Genomic DNA, 26078 nt, shown 5'->3' with positions numbered 1-26078 from the left:
CTAGGTAACTGTAAAAAAAAGGAAATCTTATCTTTTGCAACAGCATGGATGGACCTGGAGATTATTATGCTAAGTGAAATAAAGCCAGTCAGAAAAAGGCAAATATCACATGATTTCACTTATATGTGGAATCTAGTGAACCAAATAAACTAATAAATAAAATAGAAATGGACTCTAATACAGAAAACAGACTAACAGACTGACAGTTGTTGGGGGGTGGCCTGTGTAAAAAAGGTGAGGGGTTAAGCAAAAAAAAGATTCACAGACACAGTCAATAGTATGGTGATCATAAGATGGAAAGGGGCTAGAGAGGCAGGCAGAAGAGGGAAAAGGGGATAAATGGTGATGGAAGAACACTTGACTTGGGGAGGTGAACACAAAGTGCAATGTACAGATGATGTGTTACAGAGTTGTACACATGAAGCCTATATAATTTTATTAACCAATATCACCCCAATAAATTCAACAAAAATTTTAAAAATAAAATTAAATAGAAAGTAAAGATATAGGAACAAGAAAATGGGCATAAAATAGAAAAATTCTGAATAATACTGTAACCAATAGTGAACATCTCTGCGTTACTAATGAGATTGGTCCCAAGTGTCAATCAAAAGTAATGTGCTGCCCTGGCCGGTTGGCTCAGCGGTAGAGCGTCGGCCCAGCGTGCGGAGGACCCGGGTTCGATTCCCGGCCAGGGCACACAGGAGAAGCGCCCATTTGCTTCTCCACCCCTCCGCCGCGCTTTCGTCTCTGTCTCTCTCTTCCCCTCCCGCAGCCAAGGCTCCATTGGAGCAAAGATGGCCCGGGCGCTGGGGATGGCTCTGTGGCCTCTGCCTCAGGCGCTAGAGTGGCTCTGGTCGCAATATGGCGACGCCCAGGATGGGCAGAGCATCGCCCCCTGGTGGGCAGAGCGTCGCCCCTGGTGGGCGAGCCAGGTGGATCCCGGTCGGGCGCATGCGGGAGTCTGTCTGACTGTCTCTCCCTGTTTCCAGCTTCAGAAAAATGGGAAAAAAAAAAAAAAAAGTAATGTGCTAATTAAATACTTTACATAATTCTCAACTGCAAAGCAAGAATATTGTCTTGCCTAACCCATACCAATATTCTAAAGATTAAATAAAAGAAGAGATTAAGTAAAATAAAATTGTAAACTTTAAGGTTTTTTTTTTTCATTTTTAACCCACTGATATTTAATATTTCCATCCAAATTCAGATGAGACTTATATACATCTATTCTATCCATATTAACCTTAGGCGGCTGCTAATATTTTATGTTCATTTAGAGATGAGGAAATGAAGTATTAAAGAGGTAAAAGAAACTCATCCAAGGTCACATAAATAATAAATCCAGAGGGTTGTGTTTCAAGCCTAAGTCTCACTCCAAAGCCCATGCTTCTGTGAAGATCAACAGATTAAAAGACATGTTCATAAAAAGAAGTAGTTCCACAAATACTGTATATTGTACATTGCCCAATATGAGAGGGCCTTATTCCCTGGACCCTGAACAGGAAGAGAACAAGTCTTTTCCAATATCCTTTTCTTCCTTAAAGAATTTTAAAATTAAAAAATAACTCTTTGATCCATGTTCTTTCTCAAATGTGTTTAACTTAGTGATGTCAGAATTGGATCAAAGTTTAGGATAGCTGCAGAAATACAAAATCAATATCAAATTATAGAAATATATGAAAATTTTCAAAAAGTTGGTTCAAACTACTTACCATTGGCTCTAACATGAGATGGTTGCTTTGAGAAAAGTGACTCTTGTCAAGTGTCACCAGAGTAATTTAAGAAAAATAGTAAATGCTAATAAGCACGTATAGTACATTCATATAATAATCCCAAATTCAAAGGGGAGTTTGTGTGTGTCTGCGTGTGTGTGTGTGTGTGTGTGTGTGTGTGTGTGTGTTATTTTAGAATGGGACAGATATATTTGAGCAATTATCCTAGTAACTTATGAGGTAATCACTGAAATTCAGTTACTCCCACAATGGCTGAAAACAAATATAATAACCATTCAAGAATGATAACAGTCTTTATTCTCTATGGTACAAGAGACCAATCACAAGCCCGTCTGTGTGAGATCTAGTTAATAAAAGCATTTTTTGAGAGGGATACAAAGAGAAGGATGAATTAAGAGGAAAAACCATTTATTATAATGTGACAAGCTTTTAAATGTTTGCATTATCATTAACCAGCTGCCTATTTCCCTGGTTTGGACCCCTGCCCCTGCCATCCAAGATGCTGTCACAGTTGCCAATTTGGAAGCAGGCTCACGTCTGAAACACTCACACCCTCTTCTGACCCTTTTGGAGTACTGCATGCACACCAGTTACTTAAGTGAAAAACTCAAATAAAGCTATAAATTAATAACTTTGCAGAAAACATTTTCCAGATTTTACATTTGAAATAACCTAAATAAACCTAAATTTAACTTAATAAAAATATGAAAGAGCAGATCTTCTACATAAAATGTATGCCAATGAGAAGAAAGCCAACTATGTTCTCTTAATATTTTAAAAGCTTATATGTTAGCTGATTTTATTACAAAAATTACCATGTTGACAATAACTACCACACAAAGACCTTATGGTAAGTGCCAGGCCCTGGGTGTGACTAGCTAGCGAATCCTAACAATCTTATGAGATAGGCACTCATCTTACAAAAGGTGGAAAGTGAGGCCCAATGAAGTTACATAAAATGCCCGGGATCGTGCATCCACATAAGTAAGTGGTGAGGCTAAAGTTCTAACTCAGGAACTATGACTCTTATTAACTGTGACACTCATTTATACCCAAAATATCCCTCTGAGATAGAATGGAGTTGATATGATAATAAAATAAAACATGATTAAAATTGAAAAAAATAAGTTATAAGGAGAATTACAAATAAGCCATCCAAATCTCTCACTTTCAATAAAGTCCCAAATGGTACAAAAATATTACATGAAATAGTTTTGGTCACTTTCACATTCCTCCTCACTTGAAGATTCTGATCTTTGGGGTCTAGGGTGTTTTCATGCATTCTTTTTACTCCCCATCCCTTTTCTCCATCAAACTATGCCCTTATTCATCTATGATCTGGTTCTTTACAGGAAAGGAAAAACTAATCTGCACTATATGCTTTATTTTTCTTCTATAAAGCAGAACTACTTACCTATTCCTACCTCAATTTCCTATTTCACTGAGAGCTTTAAAAAATTTACATAAAGACAGTAAATCCAAATAGCATCATTAACTCCCTCTTATTGCAAATATGATATTCTCATCTGTCTGGAAATATTTAGTGCATTCCTACTTGAAATCAGTCAGGACTTATATAGACTAGATAATCTAAGATTTCTAAAAATATTAATTTTATTTTCAAGCAGGATATGAAGGTACATTGTTTAATGATTCATAGTTCAAGACAAGATCTATCCAGAAAATTTGTAGATTCCACAGGTTGTCTACTTAAAACTATTAAAAATATAAAAATTAGGAACACTTAATCCAAACACGGTGTAACCAAGCTCACTGCCATTCATGACCACAGAAGATTTACCATGGGTGGAAACAAAAGCTTCATTTAGATTTATTTTTTACAACTATGTTTCATTTCATAATGTTAAAGTATACTTAGAAGTACTGAAAGTCCAAAGTATCAAAAACATATATAAACTGCACCAGTTTTAACTTGTTAGATCCAAAAACAAGGTGGTTATATTTTAGTATAGTAACTCATCACATTGCTATAGAATTAATCATTCTGCCAAATCTAAGCAGAACAAAAACAGCACAGGTACAAATCCCAGAACTGTTTTTACCTCGGTCTGCAGGATGGCAGCCCTCTGCTCCTTAGCAGTCAAGGACTCCTTCAGCACCTCTATGTGCTGCTTACTGTCAGAGAACTGGTTTGTGAGGGTTTCTAGCTTTGTCTGCAGAGCTAGCAGTTCTGTGTCCTTTCTGGAGAGCTCCTGCTTCACCTGACCAATCTACAGAAGAAAATAAAATGCTGTCAGGAACATAAGAAATGAAACAACTACCTCTGACCTGGATCTTTGACATATCTAAGTCACAAGATACGAAACTAAAAGCAGCATTAGTTTTATGACAGGACATAATTCATCTCTTTGCATCATCCAATCTTAGATAACCACCCCCATCCCCACTCCATCCCCCCAAAAAACAACACAATTTATTTGACTAACAGAGAAATCTCCAGTTTTCATTGTGTCTCCTAAACAATTTTGAAATCCTTTAGAAAAAGAATGGAAGGAAAAAATCCCAATTCAATTAGAGGACTATAGATAGCAGCAGTAAGAATATAAACAACACTATTTTGATAAAACAGTTTTCATTTTGTGAAGTCAGACCTCTTTGGAACATAAAGCAAGATTAGCGTTAGATGTAGATTAGAAGGAAAAAAGAAACTTCGTAGTATTACTATTCAAATTTAAAAGCCACTACTGCTGTATTTTTTATTTTTTAGATTTTTTTCTCATTCTCAAACAAAAGTTTACATAAAACCCCTATCTTAAAAGCCACTTTGAGTTGTAAAGCATTATAAATACGTGCTTTTAAAAAATCCTATCATTTTGATGAGTTAGAAGTAAGACCTAAGAAAAGATTCCACTTACAAATTACAGCATGTCATTCCAACTAAATGGAGATGACCTAAGTAGAGAATGCAGAACTCTCATTCTCTGAGCATCTACATGTGTAATTTGAGAGTAATCCATTAATCAATAGGTGCCATTCATTCTCCTGTGAATTTCTCTCATCTTAATTTAGAAAACACTTATTTCTAACATCTCTTTTACATTTGTTTTTTAAGAGTTTTTAACAACATTCTTTTATTCTAAATGTAAGTCAAATAAACAGAAATCAGATTTGCTTTTACATTGTCTACTGCCTAGCGAGGTAAGTGGGCACTGAAAGATAGATTAATTATTAGAAGTATAAATCTGACAATTCAGTAATTTCAGTATCACTAATGAAATAAAAAGTACTTTAATATTTTTAAATGAAATATATGCATTTTATTGTAATAACTTTAGATATAATGGACAAAGCTTTTCAGAACAATTTCCCATGAAAAATATATCTTTTACTTTAATTAAAATTAGACTTTTAAAAAGCCCTAGAAATAAATTTCTAATTTACTCTTCTGTTTCATCAAGAAAACAAGCACATTTCTCATATGCATGAAACCTTATTTCCAGATATAGTTATTCATTCAACAAATATGTGTATTTATTGCATGCAAAGTACTTGAGGATACTAAGGACATCAGTGGAAGATAATTATAAATGCCAACTATTTTCATCCTGTTATACAGATATGCACCAGGATTTACTACATACTGTAATGGTACAATGGTTTTTCATACCATCCCACTACTAACAAGCATCAAACAAACATTGTATTAGCCTATCCCTAACATACAGAATGCACTAAAAATGCACTTGCTGTATGAATGAATATTCAGGAGGAATATTCAAAGTATTATCACTTCCTCAGCTAACAAACTATGGCTTAAAGACTACTCAAATTTCCAGCTACCTCTAATTGTGTGATCAAAAACAAATATAACCTCTGTTTCCTATCTTCTGAATTATTAATCTTCAAATAATGCTATATTGACCATAAAAGACTGATAAAGGGGAGAAAATATTCTACATTGAAAGCAAAGTTTAGAAGCACAAATTTTACTTAAAAGTTAGGAATACAAGGCTTCACAGTCACTCACAGGTGAGAATGAGTACGTCTTTGAGTAATTATTTTACCTTCCCAAGCTTTGGTTTCCTGATCAGTAATATGGAGAAAGTAAACCAGTGCCACTGTGCTGTTTACAGATTAAATAAAATAATGTATGGAATGTGTTTAGCCTGTTGTTTGACACAAAAAGAAATGAATGAATAGTAGCTGAGAAAAAAATAGTTATGGATTAACTTCTCTAGGCAATGCATGGTTACCACAAACCTAACAGATAAACCTTTCAGACAAAATATTTCATTTCTCTATCTACACTATAATGTAGTCCATAAATAGTGAACACACCAAATTTCCAGGTTTTTATAATGCTGCATTCTAGTCTTATCCCACAATTATTTTCAAACACTTTTTTTCTGACATTTGTGTGACAGATGGTTGCACAGCAGTACACAAGGGCAGGAGAGTGAAGAGCTTACAAGCACAGGTTCTGGAACCAAATTACTGTGTAAAAATTAAACTCTACCTCTTACTTAAGCTGTGATTCCTAAGCACGACTCTGTTAGCTCAGTTTCCTCATCTATCAATTGGGGTGATTGATAATACACCTACCTTAGTAGGTTATAAAATGCTTATAAAAATAAGTGCTCAGCCTGACCTGTGGTGGCGCAGTGGATAAAGCGTCAACCTAGAAATGCTGAGGTCGCCAGTTTGAAACCCTGGGCTTGCCTGGTCAAGGCACATACGGGAGTTGATGCTTCCAGCTCCTCCCCCCTGTCTCTGTCTCTCTCTCCCTTTCTCTCTCCTCTCTAAAATAAATAAATAAAATTAAAAAAAATAATAAGTGCTCAAGTGTTAGTTATTTTATTATTTTGAAATTAATTTTAAGTTCTTTAGAAAGAAGACAATTAGATTTAGAAACTTTAAGTTTCATGCTAATTATAATTTACTAGGTAATTCTAAGTAAGCTAACTACCTTCTATTCATTTGTTCTAAAGAAAGTAACATTTATTGCAAAATCACCAAATGGGGACTTAAAGATGTCTACATATGAAGGTAAAGCACTTTACTAAGAATTTCAACATTCAAATAAATACTAGGGATGAACCTAGAACATCTGCATATACCTAGGAAGAAAAAGAGACTACCATTCATAGAAACCAACAAATCTCTAGTTATAGGAAAGGAGTTGAGAAAAAACAAGCTTTGAAGTACCATTCATTCAGTGACAACAGCAACAATAAAGAACCAGGTAAGGGTTTCCAGAACACGTGAGGGCTCACTACACACAAAGTGACATGTGGTTCAAAGTGCTAAACAGGAGTTGGTTAACGAGCAGAGCAGGCTGGTTAGTGCCAGTACTGGACAAAGCTGCCAACCATAGAAAATGAAAGTACAAGCCACCCAGAAGCCAGAGCTAGCAGGGTCCCACTGTGGGATCACTGCACACAAAAGGGTAAATCTTACGGCAAAGACCTCAGCCTGAAGACCAGCCGCTCTCTTTTTCAGCTCCTCCCCTTGAGCCTCTTTCGAACTTAGTTCCTCCTTCAGTTGCTCTACCTGTCACGACATTGTTATTCTTTTTTTACTTGTTTATCAATGTAGGTCTTATTATCTGCTTTTAAGCCAGTGCAGTAACTGGAAATAACAGTAACATGTAACACAATCCAATCTGCTTCCCTAATTCCTTCTCCAAAGGACCCTAGATGGTTTCTCTATTTTCATGGGGTTCTTTAAATAAATGGGAATATGCTAATTGGCAAATGGGAAACAGAGCTTATACTGTAGTATATTTTGTTCTCAAATTAGGACGAAAAATGCAAACTAAAAGAAAGTTGGATATGTGAATGTTTAAGTCTCAAATTACCATAAAATTGACAGTAGTCATTAACAACAGATTCTGAAAAAAATAGAGGAATATTCTACAGATTTATATGCCAGGTATGGGCACTACAGTAAGAAGCCAGAAACTGGAGAAGTTATAACTGTATCATTCCCTGTTTTCACTTCTGAGAAATGGGGGAACTAATACAATTGGGATATGGCAGGGGGAAGGGGAATACTTATTTTCTAGGTATGCAATATTCTGTATGTAATTACAATTATGATTTTTCATTAAGCCACAACAAACCTGACAGATTGATAACTCTAATAAACTAAATCCTCCAATTAGCCTAAATAGTTTACAGAATCACACTAAATGGCTTTAGATCTAAGAAAGAAACATTATAGCTGAATTTATAAATAGAGATTGCTATGACTCAGTGATACCTATCTTACTTTACATATACCTGAAGCACACATGGGAAATAATAAACCTGATACAAATGGATCTTCTCCAAGGGAGAGAGCAAAGGGTTTTCCTTGATGGAACTGTATTTGAAGGGAAAACATGATTCTATCCAAGTCATTTCTGGGGAAAAGGAGGGGGGGCGGGGCTGGGTTCAGCCTCTTAGGATTTTGACTTTTAAAATACTTCTCAAGAGGTAGAGAACAAGATTTCTCACACAGTGAGAAAACCTCATCTGATGTAATTCTACTAAATCATCTCAGAAATACTAATAGATATGAAATATTAAACTGTAATAATACATACTTTGCCTCATACAGGTAATATGTTTCAAGTGAAAACTTGAAATAACTACAGAACATCTGTGCCATATTCCCCCACATATAAGATGCACCTGTTTTCAAAAAATTTGTGATCTAAAAACTGGGTGCATCTTATACAGTGGTTGTCAAGTCATTTAAGAAGTGTGGCATTTCGAATGCCATAGATGGAACTGAGAATGAGGCAATATATGAAGGCAGTGATTTGTCATCAGACATAGATGAGGACAAGCTAAATGGATGGGAGTTTTGACAGTGATGAGGAGTTGTATGAATTTTGTGATGAATAAAACTTGAGTTCAATAACTTTATGTAATACTTTTTTTTTTCAAATTTTGGGCCCCAAAATTAAGGTGTGTCTTATATATGGGGGTGTCTTACATATGGGGAAATAGGTAATTCTGACTTTAATTCTGGGCATGTTCCACTTAAAAAAATATTTTAGAAGTATTCTTCCCTGAACTCAGATAAAACAGCGTGAAGTTATTCATCGTGACTACAGACATAGGCATATGAATCCATCTTTCAAAGCCCCTTTTTTATAGCATCACACACCATTACCTTATTTTTCATAAATTTGGAATGGCTCCGATAGACCTCCATTTGCTTCATTTCTTCCTCCCGCTCCTCAGTACTCAAAGCCCCATTTGATTTCAGCATCTGAATTTCCTCTTCCAAGTCTCGAAGCCCACGTTCCATAGAGGAAATTTTTGAATCCTAAGAACAATGGAAGATTTATTCATGAAAAGTCAGAGAAGTTAAGCAACTAAGTCTTAGATATTAAACATAATAAAAATAAATATGCAGGAAAACTGCTGTCTAGCAACTGGTACTTTGCTCTAAAATATACCTTTTATTGGTAATATGGGTGGGAACGAGGAGGACTCAGACCTTTAATATGATTTTTCCTCTATCTCTTCCTCCCATCTGCACCCTTTCGAATAAAGCTGAAAGAATTAACTAAAGAAGTAAAAACAGTGGGAAAATGGTTAATTTTTTTTATATTTTATAGTCAACAAATATCTAGTGAAAATTTTTGTAATATTAACAGAAAAACCTTTTCTAGACATAATATCTTATCATTTTACTTGGTGACTCCTAAAAGGTTTATCTCTAGCCACAAAGGCCAGGGGGAGATATGTAAAGGGCTTCAAATATTTATACAATAATGTGTATAACTATATTTGTAATAATTAAGATTTTACAACATCCCATTGTAGAAAAACAAAGAGAGAACCCTCACCATATTGCGGTTCACTTTTCACAGTCTCACTGTATCGTGGATTTCTAAATTGTATTTATCTAATTTGTATCACGGATTTTTCACTATAACACAGGATTTTGCGGTATATAGGTATTTTTATATATTTATTATTTTAATTATTTTTGTGGTAAAATAAGCAAAATATGTGTAGGAAAGGTTAATAACAGGGTGGGAAAGGTTTATAAGAGTGTGTGGAGGGTTTATAAAGCCTTAAAATATATATAAATAATAAAATAAATATAAGGTCGCTACGCGGATTTTCGCCTATCGCGGGGGGTTCTGGATCCTATGCCCCACAATAGACAAGAGTCTTTATCAAACTCTTAATTTTACTTTTTCTCTATACTGCTCCATACATATGAAATGTTTCATAATAATTTTTTAAAAACCACTGTCCTTGTAAATCATGACCACCACAAATATCTCCTCCTTTTAGAACATCCTCCTATATTCAATTTCTTGGTTTTGTTTGCCACAGTATCTAGTGATCACTTTAGATGTCATCAATTACAGAAAAACTCCTGCATTGAATGGATACATTTATATCAATAGTTGTATATGCTTATTTACCTAAGGAAAAAAGGCCTAGGCTTTATTTTACTTGGAGTTTTACAGAACCATTCCTTTAGAAGGTTATTTTGAGAATGACTTCCTGTTGCACTTTAGCTCATGGATTCCTTGACTTCCTGTTGCACTTTTAGCTCATGGATTCCTTGCCTGACCAGGCAGTGGCACAGTGGATAGAACATCAGACTGGGATCTGGGGGACTCAGGTTCGAAGCCCCGAAGTCGCTGGCTTGAGTGCGGGCTCATCCAGCTTGAGTGCCAGCTCACCAGTTTGAGTGTGGGTTTGCTGGCTTGTGTGTGAGATCATAGACATGACCTCATAGTCGCTGGCTTCAGCCCAAGGTTGCTGACTTGAGCAAGGTGTCACTTGCTCTGCTGTAGCCACCCCCCCCCCAATCCTATCAAGGCACATATGAGAAAGCAATCCATGAATAACTAAGGAGACTAAGGAGCCACAACGAAGAATTGATGCTTCTCATCTCTCTTTCTTCCCACCTGTCTGTCCCTATCTCTGCCTCTGTCACCAAAAAAAAAAAAAAAAAGATTCCTGGATAACTTTCCTTGTTACCATAATTCTTAGAGCACACACAGAAAAGTTAAAGGATTTACCACAAGACAACAACAACCAGCTAGTTTCAGGTTCAGGGGAGAGGAGACTATGTACTCCTCTGACTTACATTACCTTACCTTTAAAAATATCATGGCCCTGGCCGGTTGGCTCAGCGGTAGAGCGTCGGCCTGGCGTGCGGGGGACCCGGGTTCGATTCCCGGCCAGGGCACACGGGAGAAGCACCCATTTGCTTCTCCACCCCTCCCCCTCTCCTTCCTCTCTGTCTCTCTCTTCCCCTCCCACAGCCAAGGCTCCATTGGAGCAAAGATGGTACGAGCGCTGGGGATGGCTCTGTGGCTTCTGCCTCAGGCGATGGAGTGGCTCTGGTTGGGGCATAGCGACGCCCCGGATGGGCAGAGCGTCGCCCCCTGGTGGGCAGAGCGTCACCCCCTGGTGGGCGAGCCGGGTGGATCCCGGTCGGACGCATGCAGGAGTCTGTCTGTCTCTCCCCGTTTCCAGCTTCAGAAAAATACAAAAATATATATATATCACAACAAAAACTTTTTGTACAAATCTATTCAAATTAATCTGACATTTGGTTCAAACTTAAATGTATTAATCAGTACAATCAGAACCTAAGGCAGGATTTTTTTTATTTACTCACTTGAAATTACTGCACCTCGGGCAACTACTTCAGTTGCACCAACTGAAAATTCAATTTTGAGATGACTATAAATCTTCCTGGAAATACCAGGATGTAGTCCCTCAAGCACCACTAAAATACTAAGCATATGCACGTGATTAACCCAGAAATGAAAGAAAGTGAAATGTGGTTCACCCTCGACATTAGCCCAGCTGGCAATGAAAGGGGGCCAGCACAAGGGGTGCATTTCTAGCACCGTTGGTGCTCCAAACAAGGCAAGACATCCTTCGGCTAAGAACTCCAGCTCTCCACATCACACAGACTCTTCCTCTACAGAGCCCCTGCCAAGAACATCATCCACCTTCTTCCCTAGCCCAACACAGATAGAGAGGCAGCTCTTGACCAAAGCAGCACCCCCACTACCAAATCATGCACCATAAAAGCTTTTCCCAAAAAAAGGACCAAAATTGCAGCTCTGAAAGCCACGAGGCAGGAGCTGACTGCCCAGAAAAAGAACCTACCAGGCTACTCTCTGAAATCAGGCCAGAAAATTAATGCCTGATATGCCAACTAGCTCTAGCACCAATTCAACCAGTACTCAGGCTGGGTTTATTTGAAGACAGTCCTTCAAATGAGATTTCTTACTCGTGGAATGTGTAATAAGTAAAGTCTTGATCATCTTACTGCTCTGTACTTCCCCAGCCCTGGGTCTTCCATCATTAATCAACCAATCCCACTAAGCCTACTGAAATCCTGTTCCTTATTAAATTTCAAATTATTCAACTTTTTCCTCAAAAAGGTTATTTCCAATTTCAAGTAAAATATATAATTTTACTTGAAAGGATATAATTTCTTTCCAAAGGATATAATTTCTCCAAACTCTCTCTAGTGAAGGTTACTAATCCCCCAGCACCACAAAGGAGCAAAGGAAAAGTGTGGGCATCTGGTTCCTCACGGCTGTTCCTCTTTATTTAAAACTCCTTTTCACTCTACCTTCCTCAACTTCCCAGTCACTCCTGGCCATTTTAAGAAGCCATTGGTGTGGGAGACTGCAAGTGGCAAAAAGCCAAGTTCTCCCCCCAACACCTCCCTATTGGCTATGAAGCTGAGTATTTCCACTCATTCCCCCCCCCCACTTACCTGCTAGCTTAGTTGCTAGAAGCAATTTACATAGCCTTCCTCTCACCCTTTGTTTGTTCAGTTGTTGGTTGATTTCACTTATGCAGGGTGGGGGGATTCCTGTTTATGCCTTAAATGGATTCATGTTTATGCCTCAGACGTGTGTCTTTGTATCAAAGACTTTCTTATTTGCATATGGCTATATAATAATGCAAACCTGGGGCTGTTGTGCTCAGTCTTGCCATCAGCTTGCAGATGTCTTCTGATCCCATCCTTTTTCTCTATTCATTCCACATCGTTCTCCCTCAGGGACCTGGAATTACTAGCCTCTCTGGTTCACAGCATGGTGGCACCAATCTACTCTGCAAACACTTCTTGCCACCATCCTAGGATTTCAGTGTCTGAATTCTTTGATGTCCTTAATCCCAATGACTTCATCCTCTTGTCCATTTTAGCAATCTAGTTCACAGGACTACACTCTGGGTCCTATTGTTACATAGGCTCTCTTCCCAGGTCTGTCATCATTGTCTACTGTCCTTCAACTTCACAGAGATCTCTACTTCCCTAACTTTCACATGTTCTCCCGACCTGTCAATCCACTCTAAATCCCCTTCCTTCCTCTCCAGGCTATATTCTGGGACTGATCATCCAAACCCCTTCCACCATCACTCACAATTTATTTGCATCTCAATAATTCTGCTCATTCATCAAAACTCTAACCCTAGAACCGTAGAGTAATTCTGCCATGCTGCCCCGCTGCTAAAGGAAAAAACAAACAAAACACTAGAGTAAAAGGGATGAAGAAGCATGAGAAGCAAAAGGAGTAGAGAGGAAAAGATGAAAGGAGGAAGAAGAAAGGAGGAGGAAAGCAGGAGGAGAAGGAGGAAGATTACATCACCTCAAAGATGATTGTTGGGCTCTTTCACTGGGCATCTTTCTTTCCCATTTCCCCAGAAGACTAATCTAGATCTTCATAATTCTCTCAAATTCATGCCACACTCTTAGCAACTTAACTATTTTAGTTGTGATTGCAGCATAACAACAACCTGAACCCACTGAGCTGCCAGAACCTCAGAATCTCATGCTTCTTAGCACAATTGCTAAAGGTTACAGAACTTAAAACAGATCCACTACCAATTAATACCATTACATTTCCCCATTTTGTCAGAAGATAAAATAATTTTGTGAATCTAGGTACAGGTACATTTGTGTGTTTTAGTCTTATTAGCAGGGATCAGGAAAGAACTTGTACAAATAAATCCTGGAAATGTGAACATTCAATTAAACCTTTCTAAAGGTTCCTTACAAGATTATGTTCAAGACTACTAATTGCATATTTAAATATAAAGAATCCAAAACCCACTAATTTAAAATTGGTAAATCCTTTCCTTATTGAGAATAAAGGTATATGTGATATAAACAAAGTTTAAGAGGAAATCATACACATTAAGAGAACAGTTTTTATAGCTGTACTTGAAAAGTATCTATTTGGGAAGGTGACAGAGACAGATATGGACAGACAGACAGGAAGGGAGAGAGATGAGAAGCATCAATTCTTCGTTGCGGTACTGTAGTTGTTCACTGATTGCTTTCTCATATGTGCACCTTGACCAGAGGGCTACAACAGAGAGAGTGACCCCTTGCTCAAGCCAGCAACCTTGGGCTCAAGCCAGTGACCCTGTACTCAAGCTGGTGAGCCCACACTCAAGCCAGATGAGCCCACGCTCAAGCCAGCAAACTCAGGATCTCGAACCTGGGTCCTCCACGTCCCAGTCCAATGCTCTATCCGTTGCACCATTGCCTGGTCAAGCAAGAAGTATCTATTATATAAAACTATTTATACCAAAACCTAAATACTCTTGTCATATCAACAAATATTAAATGAGACAGAAAGTACATGCTTCTCTCAGCTGCAAGCTCTATTAGGTACTTTTTCATAGAACACTATTTTTGCTAGAAAGAACCACTAACAGACAAACTATGGTTACTCAGACTTGATTACTTAGCAGACATTTTCTTTAAAATAAATGAAATGAGCCTGTCATTTTAAGAGTAGAAAGGAGTCCTGAGATCAAAAGGTTTGGGAATACCTGACTTAAAAAAATTCTGGATAAGCCCTTCAGTCCAATTTGAGTTATGTGCTACAACTAAAACGAAATGAGACTGACGGTCTTTTAAACTGTCATTTTCATTAAGTCTTACTATTTCTCTTCAATTTATAAAATGAGTGAAACATTATTACATTCCACTTTCTAAAACTCATACATGACAGTGCATGATCACTTACATGTATAAACTGATTCATAAGATAATTAGATTCTCACTTACTTTCATTTCAATAACAGTCTGCAGAGCTTTAGTCTTGGCAGAATCAGGGGCATTCTCAAGTCTCCGGTGCATCTCCTATACAAGAAAAACAAACAAAAAAAAGTAAGTGTCCTCTTTTTCACTCTCATTTTTAAAAAGTGAGGGAGGAGTAATTGTGTGCAAAAGATGATCACCTTAGCCTTGTAAGACACTCAGCTCCTTGTCTCTCCAACCTTTCTCTGTGAAGCAGGTAACCCACAGGCTACATTCCGGCTAAGAAAGCATAGGAGAGTGCCAATCTCTGAATACCTTGTAATCTAAAATTAGGCACACCGATTGCAGCTACCGCAATAGCTGAAACTACAGCACATACCCAGGTTGGTATGTCAATCCTTCACATGACTCCAAGACATATAATCAGAACTCCAAATGATCCAAAAAGAGGATTAGAAATATTCCCTTTTTAAACATTTAAAAACTGATGATATAGAGACAGGGAGGGAGGGAGGGAGGGAGGGAGGCAGGGAGGGAAAGAGAGAGAAAGAGAAAATGACAGAGGGAAGGAGAGAGGAAGAAAGGCTGGGGGGAGAAGCATTCATTTACTGTTCCACTTAGTTGTGTATTCATTGGATGCCTCCCCCCATTTATCCTAACTGGGAACTGAACCCATATAACCCTTGGCATTTCGGGATGATACTTTAATGACCAGGGCAGAAATATTCCCCTTTTAAAAGGAGACATAAAAGAAGTCACAATCAGTCTGCACTGCACAACATCCTTTCCATTACATCCAGCCCCAGAGTAGCAACCACCTGGCTAACTACGATAAAAAGCTCTCCCCAGCACGGCTACAAGTAGAAAAAAAAAGAAGATAAGACTGCTGAACGCCTGACCAGGTGGTGGCGCAGTGGACAGAGCGTCGGACTGGGATGCTAAGGACCCAGGTTCGAGACCCCAAGGTCGCCAACTTGAGTGCGGGTTCATCTGGTTTGAGCAAAACTCACCAGCTTGGACCCAAGGTTGCTGGCTTGAGCAAGGGGTTACTAGGTCTGCTGTAGCCCCAGGGTCAAGGCACATATGAGAAAGCAATCAATGAACAACTAAGGTGTTGCAACGAAAAACTGATGATTGATGCTTCTCATCTCTCTCCGTTCCTGTCTGTCTGTCCCTGTCTATCCCTCTCTCTGACTCTCTCTGTCTCTGTAAAAAATAAAAAAAAATTTTTTGAAAACTGCTGAACAAGTTTCCTAAGTAGTTCATGTTTTAAAAATGGCAGAAAAACATGGCTATTTTTAATCTAAATTTTATTGAATTCAGGTTTTAGAAGAAAGGATTAGGGTCATAATTAGGGTCTCTAAGAATCACTTTGAAGTTATCAAAATACCTTGGGCTAATTTCTTGTCATAGTTTGTGAATGTCTCTGAATTAGTACTTACAAAGTACCCTGGGACAGACACTAGTGACCTAAAGAATACACAGATGAATACTTTCCAAATGAGAGTGATTAACCATAATTAAAAAAATGTGTAACACTTTAATTATACCTTTTACCATACTAATTCATTCTTGTCTGACCAGGAAGAATGGTTTGAGAGATACAGAAAACAGACCTACAAACTTCATTGAGTTACCTCTTCCTGAAAGAGTAGTCCTAATGAACTGACAAAAGTTCTAAATTATAAATAAACACCAGTAATTTCTGAACACCCACATTCCCCATCTGGCTACTGATACCATGGAACAAACCCTTTCTGCGACCTCTCTCCCTAACTACAGCCTTAAATACTCAACTAGATATCTCACTTGTACGTTGAACAAACACTTCAAACTCTATGTGCCCAAGACCAAACTCTTGGTAGTGCCCCCAAAACCTGCTTTACCCTTCCAGTTACTCAGGTCAAAAACCAATAAGTCTTAGCCCTGGCTGGTTGGCTCAGAGGTGGAGCGTCGGCCCGGCATGTGGATGTCCTCAGTTCAATTCCCAGCCAGGGCACACAGGAGAAGCACCCATCTGTTTCTCCAACCCCCCCTCCGCTTGCTTCTCTGTCTCTATCTCTCTTCCTCCCCACTGCAGCCAAGGCTCACTTAGAGTGAGTTGGCCCCAGGCATTGAGGAAGGCTCCATAGCCTCACCTCAGGTGCTAAAAAATTGGCTCCGGTTTCAGAAGAGCAAGGGCCCAAGATGGGCAGAGCGTCACCCCCTGGTGGGCTTGCTGGGTGGATTCCAGCTGGGGTGTATGTGGAAATCTGTCTCTGCCTCCCCTCCTCTCACTAAAAACAAAACAAAACCAATGAGTCTTCTTAATGCCTTCCTTTTTCAAGCCACACCCACTCAGGAAAACCTGTTAATTCTATCTTCAAAGCATATCCAAATCCAAGCATGTCTTGACCTCTCCACTGCTACCACTTAGAGTGCACCACTAACAAAAATATAGCTTTTAATCCAACAACAACCTCTTAATCAGGCATCTCACTCTTCATATTGCTACCCTATAGTCCAGGGGTCCCCAAACTACGGCCCACGGGCCACATGCGGCCCCCTGAGGCCATTTATCCGGCCCCCGCTGCACTTCTGGAAGGGGCACCTCTTTCATTGGTGGTCAATGAAAGGAGCACATTGACCATCTCATTAGCCAAAAGCAGGCCCATAGTTCCCATTGAAATACTGGTCAGCTTCTTGATTTAAATTTACTTGTTTTTTATTTTAAATATTGTATTTGTTCCCGTTTTGATTTTTTACTTTAAAATAAGGTATGTGCAGTGTGCATAGGGATTTGTTCATAGTATTTTTATAGTCCGGCCCTCCAACGGTCTGAGGGACAGTGAACTGGCCCCCTGTGTAAAAAGTTTGGGGACCCCTGCTATAGTCTATCCTCGACAGAGCTCTCAGAATGCTCCTCTTAAACATAAATTTGATCTTGTCACTCCTCTCAAACCTCTGGCATGCCTCCAGAGTCACAATCCTTTCAGTAGCCTGCCCTACAAGACCCTGCCTCTTAGTCAGTATGCTTCCCCCACACTGGACTCTCTGCTGTCCTTCAAATATGCTAGGCACTCTCCAGTTCCTTAGGACTTTTATACCAGATATTCTTGTTGCCCAAACTCTCTTTCCTTTCCTTCAAGTCTTGGCTCAAATATCTCTTCTATGTTATTAGGTGAATTATTTATGATGATCACATTGCAGTTATGCAAGAAAATGTCTGTGTGTCTTAGAGATGAATACTGAAGTCTGTAGAGGCAAATTACATCATGTCAGGAATTTGCTTTAAAATCTTTGGTAAATGAGGAGCCACTGCGCCACCTCACCCGCAGGTGTTGTAAAGTACCAACAACTACAGAATCAATATTAATATTTTAAGAGGCTTAAAGAACATTTTATTAATTTGGGTTAAGGTGTGCAGAGAAATTTTGTGAATAATCCCTGTACTGTGTGATTGGCATAAAACCAGGATGGCTCTTGGCCCTGGCCGGTTGGCTCAGCGGTAGAGCGTCGGCCTAGCGTGCGGAGGACCCGGGTTCGATTCCCGGCCAGGGCACACAGGAGAAGCGCCCATTTGCTTCTCCACCCCTCCGCCGCGCTTTCCTCTCTGTCTCTCTCTTCCCCTCCCACAGCCAAGGCTCCATTGGAGCAAAGATGGCCCGGGCGCTGGGGATGGCTCTGTGGCCTCTACCTCAGGTGCTGGAGTGGCTCTGGTCGCGACATGGCGACGCCCAGGATGGGCAGAGCATCGCCCCCTGGTGGGCAGAGCGTCGCCCCTGGTGGGCGTGCCGGGTGGATCCCGGTCGGGCGCATGCGGGAGTCTGTCTGACTGTCTCTCCCCCTTTCAAGCTTCAGAAAAATGGGAAAAAAAAAACAAAAAAACAAAAAAACCAGGATGGCCCTTGGCATTGTATTGTAAATGCAAAGGGAAGGAAAACATGGATTCCCTGACATTGCACCACACCTGTGGGGAAAGGAGTGAATGGCTAGCCAGGTGCAGAAAGAGAAAAGCCAAAATAAACCTTTTCTTATAGTAATGAGCCATTTTCGGGCATTTGTCCCCATGAAACTACCTCTCCTATATAAATGCATATTTACAAGTCAACACAATGGTAGAAAGATGTCTCTTTACATATTAAAAGGCATTCCTATATTTTCTAGTGTTTATCCACCATCTCTCTGTCCTGAGTCTACCATTGTGTTGACTTGTAAATTTTGTTTTCTCCAAAATGATGTATGGCTTGCAAATTGAACATGGTCCTATCATGTTAAAGGACATATGACTATAACCAATAGTGGTAAAGGGCACCTAATTGCAATTTTTACTTCTGTACTTCCCACTTACAAAACTATAAAAACTAAGTAGAACAAAGGGTCAGCGCGCTCTCCCTCAGATTTCTGTCAGAGTTGCCACCCCTTGGCCAAGCTAGACAATAAAGCTTTGGTGTGTAATCGACAGACTTTGTTCGTGTCTTCAACGTTTCGAGTCCCTCTGGATTAGGCTTAACAGGAAAGAGCCTGACCAGGTGGTGGCTCAGTGGATAGAGCATCAGACTGGGACGCAGAGGACCCAGCTTCAAAACCCTGAGGTCACCAGCTTGAGCACGGTATTGCTGGCTTAAGTGTGGGATCGTAGACATGATCCCATGGTCGCTGGCTTGAGCCCGAGGGTCTCTGGCTTGAAGCCCAAGGTCGTTGGCCTGGGTCCAAGGTCACTGGCTTGAGCAAGGGGTCATTTGCTTTGCTATAGCCCCACCCCCCACCCCTGTGAAGGCACAAATGAGAAAGCAATCAATGAACAACTAAGGAGATGAAAGAGCAGCAACGAAGAATTGATGCTTCTCATCTCTCTCCCTTCCTGCTTGTCTGTCCCTATCTGTCCCTCTCTCTGACTCTGTCACACCAAAATAAATAAATAAATAAGATAAATCTTTGGTGAAGAGAAGAAGAAAAAGTAAAAAAGGAATACGTAAAAAAGGGATACATGAAGCAAGTGTGGCAAAATGTTGGTAACTGGTGTATCTGAGCAATAAAATATCAAGACTCTTCACACTATTCTCACTACTTTTATGTAGGTTTGAAACCTTCCATAAGAAAATGAATGTTTAGTATTCTCAGTGTAACCATATTTTAAAACTTAAAACTGACAAGAGAATTCACATGTCCTTTCCCCTTCACCTTACTCTTCTTTTCCTTTTTCCCATAGCACTTGTCCTGTATATTATGTAAATAGTTTACTTGTTCTGTGTTGCTAATTTTCTACTTCCCCCTATGTAAGAATGTAAGTTCCACAAGGGCCAGAGTCTTTGTTTCATTCACTAATGAATCCAAAGTACCTAAAGCAGTAGCTGGTCCATTGGTAAGTGCTTTGCAGGTATTTAAAGAATGAATGTCAAATGATGAGTAACAAATGGCTACCAAACTTTCAAGAATTAGGTAAAGCGGGAATCTTTTCAACCCCTTTCTACTCCTGTACTGAATTATGTGCACTTCATCTTATTTCTCATACAGCACGCTACATGGCAATACTTGAACACTTACTACATATATATTTGAAATAATTTTCTTCATTAACATACCAAACTGTGGACCTTTTAGGGTAAAAACTGTCTTCTGTATTTCACAGACACTGCCGGGACAACTAATTATCATTAAAAGTTATTTCTCCTCCACATCCATTTCTCTTTTGTTGGATGAAGAAATGAATAAGTGAATAAATTACCTGCTGGTTTCTATCTTCACTGCTCTACTGGCTCACTCCCTCAGTATCAAATAAAGGACCTCCTTGTTTCCAAACTTTTTTTTTTTTGACAGAGACAGAGTCAGAGAGGGGGACAGATAGGGACAGACAGGAATGAAGAGAGATGAGAAGTATCAGTTCTTTGTTGCGACTCCTTAGTTTGACTACTTTCTCATATGTGCCTTCACCAGGGGCTACAGCAGAGCAAGTGACCCCTTGCTCAAGCCAGTAACCTTGGACTTCAAGACAGCGACCATAGGATCATGTCTATGATCCCGTGCTCAAGCCAGCGACCCCACACTCAAGCTGAATAAGCCCACACTCAAGCCAACGACCTCGGTGTTTTGAACCTGGGTCCTCTGTGTCCCAGTCCAATGCTCTATCCATTGTGCAACTACCTGGTCAGGGTCCTTGTTTCCAAACTTAATAGTTGTTGTCAGTCCATATCTTCTCTGAACTCCATGTAGCAGCTCTTTTTAAAAAAAAAAAAAAAAAGCATAGAGAGGTTTAAGGGTGGAACATCTTTGAATTTTTTTGACTGGCTTCCATTATAGAACTATCACAGCTTTAATACTGATTCTCTGCCCCTATCTACAAACACATTTCCTTGGAACTCTTCTCAATTCTATAGCCCCAATCCAGGGCCTCCACTAGCCCACAGAGTAACAATATGAATTAGAGAAAGCACCATCTCTGGGACAGATGCTACCTTACCAAAGCATGGGTTGACCTTTGGTCCCCACATGCTCCTTCAGCAGGAAGCTCTTGTTCAGTCAACAATCTGTACATGCAACCATCCAAGACACGGTAGTCCTTCCCCCAACCCCAGACATCCAATTACTACCCTTCCAAGGATGACTTGTAAAATCTATTTCTCCACCCCTATAGTTGATGGACATCTATCAATTTCTTGCCATGTATTATTTGATCTCCTTTCAGTCTGGGGCTCCACATTTTTAAGGTAGAGTCTACTTCTCACAATAGAAGCTAAAAACTGCCTTTCCTGCAGTTAAAGCCCAAACACACATCCTCATCACCCCAATCAGATACACATATCACCTACTTAGAATCAGAATCTCTTAACATGAATATTTAGAGTCAGTCTGGCAATGAGTGGCAGAGGCAGTGGTTACCGCAAGCTTCCAGAGTCAGGAATGGCAGAGGTTCTAGGAATTGTGAGCAGTGTCAGTGATGTTAACAGAACAAGCTACTGTGCCTGTGCCCTGCACCACCAGCAGCACTGTCTTCAAAAGAGCATGACTGAGGTTGAGGAGCCCTGAGGAGCCACTGCGCCACCTCACCGGCAGGTGTTGTAAAGTACCAACAGCTACAGAATCAATATTAATATTTTAAGAGGCTTAAAGAACATTTTATTAATTTGGGTTAAGGTGTGCAGAGAAATTTTGTGAATAATCCCTGTACTGTGTGATTGGCATAAAACCAGGATGGCCCTTGGCATTGTATTGTAAATGCAAAGGGAAGGAAAACATGGATTCCCTGACATTGCACCACACCTGTGGGGAAAGGAGTGAATGGCTAGCCAGGTGCAGAAAGAGAAAAGCCAAAATAAACCTTTTCTTATAGTAATGAGCCATTTGTGAGCATCTGTCCCCATGGAAACTACCTCTCCCATATGAATGCATATAGTTAATGTGTGTGACTCTGGACAAAGAGATGGCAGATAAACATCAGAAAATATAGGAATGTCTCTTGGTATGTAAAGAGACATATTTCTATCATTGTGTTGTTGACTTATAAATTTTGTTTTCTCCAAAATGATGTATGGCTTGCAAATTGAACATGGTCCTATCATGTTAAAGGACATATGACTATAACCAATAGTGGTAAAGGGCACCTAATTGCAATTTTTGCTACTATACTTTCCGCTTGCAAAACTATAAAAACTAAGTAGAACAAAGGGCCGGCGTGCTCTCCCTCAGATTTCTGTCAGAGTTGCCGCCGCTTGGCAAAGCTAGACAATAAAGCTTTGGTGTGGAATCAACAGATTTTGTTCATGTCTTCAATGTTTCGAGTCCCTCCGGATTAGGCTTAACAAGGTGAGGCCCTGCATTTGGCTAAATAACTTCTAATCCAGTTCTTAAGCCTACCTAGGGATTCTGGGACCTACATATTCATTCCTTTATTCATGTCAGGAATGATGCAAAGTTTGGGAGAAAGAATAGTAAGAAATAACAAACTTTTCTTTTTATTGTGGAATTTTTAGTCTACCATGAAAAAATAAATTTTAATCAAATAATCACCTAACAATTCATCAGATTCACCAATCACCTTCATTAGTGAGAGCCACTATTCAGCCTTAGTCTTTAGCTTACTTGATCTATGAGCAGCATTTCACATAGTTGCTCAATCCCCCTTCCTTTGCCTTCCCAGACATGAAACTCTAATTTTCCTATTTTACATATTCCTCTCTGCCTAACTCCTAATCAGGAGTGTCCTAGGCATTAATACTCAGTCATCTTCTCTAACTTACTAATTCCCTTGGTATCCTCATCCAGTGTCATAACTTTCAACATCATCCACTTAATAATAACTCCCAAATTTTACCTGCTGAAATCCACATTTGTATATAGCACTGCCTCCTTAACATCCTCATGTGTATAGCTTCACACTGTGACTATGCCTAAAACTGGGCTCCTGGGTTTTCCTCTTTAAACTTGCTTCTTCTATCTCATCACGATAATGGTATGTGTGAACTCAGTTGATCAGGCCAAAAACTTAGGAGTCCTTTTCTTACACCTACATCTAAGCCATTAAATAGAAAACTTTGTTGTTCCTATTTTCAAAATGTCTCCAGAAACTGACCGTGCCTTCTTACCTCCCCTGCCATAATGACCTGAGTCACTATTGTCTCTTGCCCAGATTACAGCAACAGTCTACCAAAGTTGACTTCCCTATTCACAACAGCTATAGTGTTCTTTTTAAAACAGAAGTCAGCCACATTTGATGCCATCAAAAGCTCCTCATTTCACCCTGTAGAAGTTATATAGTCCTTATGCTGGCCTAGGAGTCCTTGGTGATCTGGCCCCATTACATGCCTGGCTTCATCTCGTACTATGCTCTCCCCCTTGGTCCAGACCTTCCAGCCTCCCTGCTTTTCCTCAATACATTAGTCCTGCTCCTGACTTCAGCCTTTGCATTCACTGTTTCCTCTCTGCTTTATTCTTTCTTCTTCCCTTAATTATTCAAGTCTGTTCAAAAGTCAAACTCTCAATATTTAAAATATTATTTTATTTAAAATTGGAATTTACCTCTAACACATACTTCCAATCTCCCTAACCAGGCTCTATTTTTTTTTCTTAGCATTTATCACTTTCTAACAGCATATTACTTACTATGATAAACATAACAAGTATCTCAGGAATATTTTTCTTCTTTTTTTAAAATTAAATTTAATGAGGTGACACTGATCAATAAGAGTACACAGGTTTCAAGTGAACACCTCTGTAGCATCTGAACTATTGACTGCATTGTGTGCCCATCATCCAAAGTCAAATCATTGTCCATCACCTTATATTTGTCCCTCTTTACTCCCCTCCCCTTCAGCCCCAGGATCATTTTTCTTTTTCATTCCCTGAAATATATCAAGCACTCAGAACAATACCTAGCACAATGTTATACTCAAGTATTTGTGAAATGAATAAATAGTTTTTAAAGAACTGTATGGTTCATATGTGAAAAGTGTTATGAAGAAAACTGTCCACAGTATCTAATAAGAGAACAATGTGAGGGATCTTGATCATCAAGTCTAGAGATTTTGGAAAGTTTCCCAAGGAACACTTGAGGGCTGAAGAGTGACTAGGATGTTAGAGTGGGCAAAGTTCAACTGTAAAAGGGGAGGGGAAAGAGGAACATGAGGTCATGTTCTCAGTCAACTGAAACACAAGGTGTGAGGAAAAATGGAAGCTGAGAATCTGGAATTGACCTGCATGCCACCCACATACCCCTGGAAAGTCCTTGAAAACTCTAAACTGCACAAATACCCCAGCCTTAAGACCGCTGACTACACCAGCTCTCTCTCCTCCTTCACTTCTCATTCGTTCATTTAATTGTAAAATATTTCAGACATACCAGACTCCTTTACTAATCTGGCTTCGATCTCTCAACTCAAACAATTCATCAAAATTACCAGTGAATTCCAGGTTGCCAAGTTTACTGGACACCTCTGTCTTCATCTTCCTAGAACTCTCAGAGGCAATCAAAGCAGTGGCCTATTCCCTCCCATATTTACACGTTTTCTCCTGACTATACACCACACTCTTCTTTTTCTATCTTTCCAGTTTTTCTTCTGTTTCTTTTGCAGGTTCATGCTTCTAAATTAGACCCCCCAAGTACTATAGTGACAAGGGGATCAGTCCTAAGCCCTTTTCTTTTTCATCTAAACTCTCTAATCTATTACACTGCTTAAAATTCAATTGAGATACTAGTGAATTTCTAGGCCTGCTTCTGCTCTGATTTCAGGATTCACATATCCAACTCATTTGATATTTCCTGTGAGATGTCTAAAGCGAACTCAAACTTACTTGGGGAAGGGGAAGAAGAAGAGGAAAGGAAAGGGGAAGAGAGGGAAAGATCTCTTGATTTTCTCCTCTTTAATCTGATGAGTCAGATGAGATTAATTTTCCTCCTCTGGTTAAATATAGTCTACCTTTCCAGGGGCTCAAACCAAATACCAGTGTCTCCTTTCATTTCTCCGGGATCTTCATTTCCCACAAGCAATTCAACAGCAGGTACTAACTTTTCTGTGTTCAAAATATTTCCTGAATTTATCCATTTCACTCTATTTCCACTCCAGTTTAAGTTTAAATAACTAAAACAGCCTCTAGTTAGTTTTCTTCCAATTCCTTTGTCCATTTTCAAGAGAGCATCAGGGTAATCTATTTTTTTTTTCATTTTTCCGAAGCTGGAAACGGGGAGGCAGTCAGACAGACTCCCGCATGCGTCCGACCGGGATCCACCCGGCATGCCCACCAGGGAGCGATGCTCTGCCCCTCTGGGGCATCACCCTGTTGCATCCAGAGCCATTCTAGCACCTGTGGCAGAGGCCACAGAGCCATCCTCAGCGCCCGGGCAAACTTTGCTCCAATGGAGCCTCAGTTGCGGGAGGGGAAGAGAGAGACAGAGAGGAAGGAGAGGGGGAGGGGTGGAGAAGCAGATGGGCGCTTCTCCTGTGTGCCCTGGCCGGGAATCGAACCCGGGACTCATGCACGCCAGGCTGACGCTCTACCACTGAGCCAACCGACCAGGGCTGGTAATCTTGATAGAGCATCAACAAGTCATGGCACTAGTCTGCTTGAAATGCTTCAGTGAGTTTACCATTCACTTCTCACTCCCTACAAAATCAACATGATATGACCATAACAGATAGAAACTGGCCCTCCTGAAATAAACTTTAAAATTAGGCAAAATGAATGAAATAACTGTTTTTCAGAGGTTGAAAAGCAAGCATCACAGGACAAGGATCCTTGAGAGAAATAAAGAAACAAGGTGGTGAGCCAGACTGCTATCCAGTATGTGATGCAAGGAGAGGTTTGAAATCCAAACAGAAAACAGCAGTCCTGCAGAGCTGGGAAGACAGATTAATCAATATGTAA

The 26078-nt window shown here is 39.7% G+C and overlaps 1 protein-coding gene across 14 annotated transcripts in view; it reads right to left on the bottom strand.

The window, feature by feature from the left end:
- ERC1 (ELKS/RAB6-interacting/CAST family member 1) overlaps positions 1–26078 on the bottom strand; it is a 550202-nt gene that overhangs the window by 395639 nt on the left and 128485 nt on the right. For 9 of the 14 annotated variants that reach the window (XM_066258688.1, XM_066258695.1, XM_066258683.1 and 6 more), the window contains 4 exons: positions 14769–14843; positions 8859–9014; positions 7164–7247; positions 3800–3967 (listed from right to left, as the gene is read on the bottom strand). In XM_066258688.1, the coding sequence (XP_066114785.1) occupies positions 3800–3967; positions 7164–7247; positions 8859–9014; positions 14769–14843 (483 nt within the window). The remainder of the gene's footprint in view (positions 1–3799; positions 3968–7163; positions 7248–8858; positions 9015–14768; positions 14844–26078) is intronic. The other 5 variants (XM_066258691.1, XM_066258697.1, XM_066258687.1 and 2 more) reach the window with 2 other exon arrangements.

Source organism: Saccopteryx bilineata, chromosome 2 (genome assembly GCF_036850765.1).
Source record: "Saccopteryx bilineata isolate mSacBil1 chromosome 2, mSacBil1_pri_phased_curated, whole genome shotgun sequence".
NCBI classification, from domain to species: Eukaryota; Metazoa; Chordata; class Mammalia; order Chiroptera; family Emballonuridae; genus Saccopteryx; species Saccopteryx bilineata.
The sequence above is the reverse complement of the archived record's forward strand: the minus strand, read 5'-3'. Positions and strand labels throughout refer to the sequence as shown.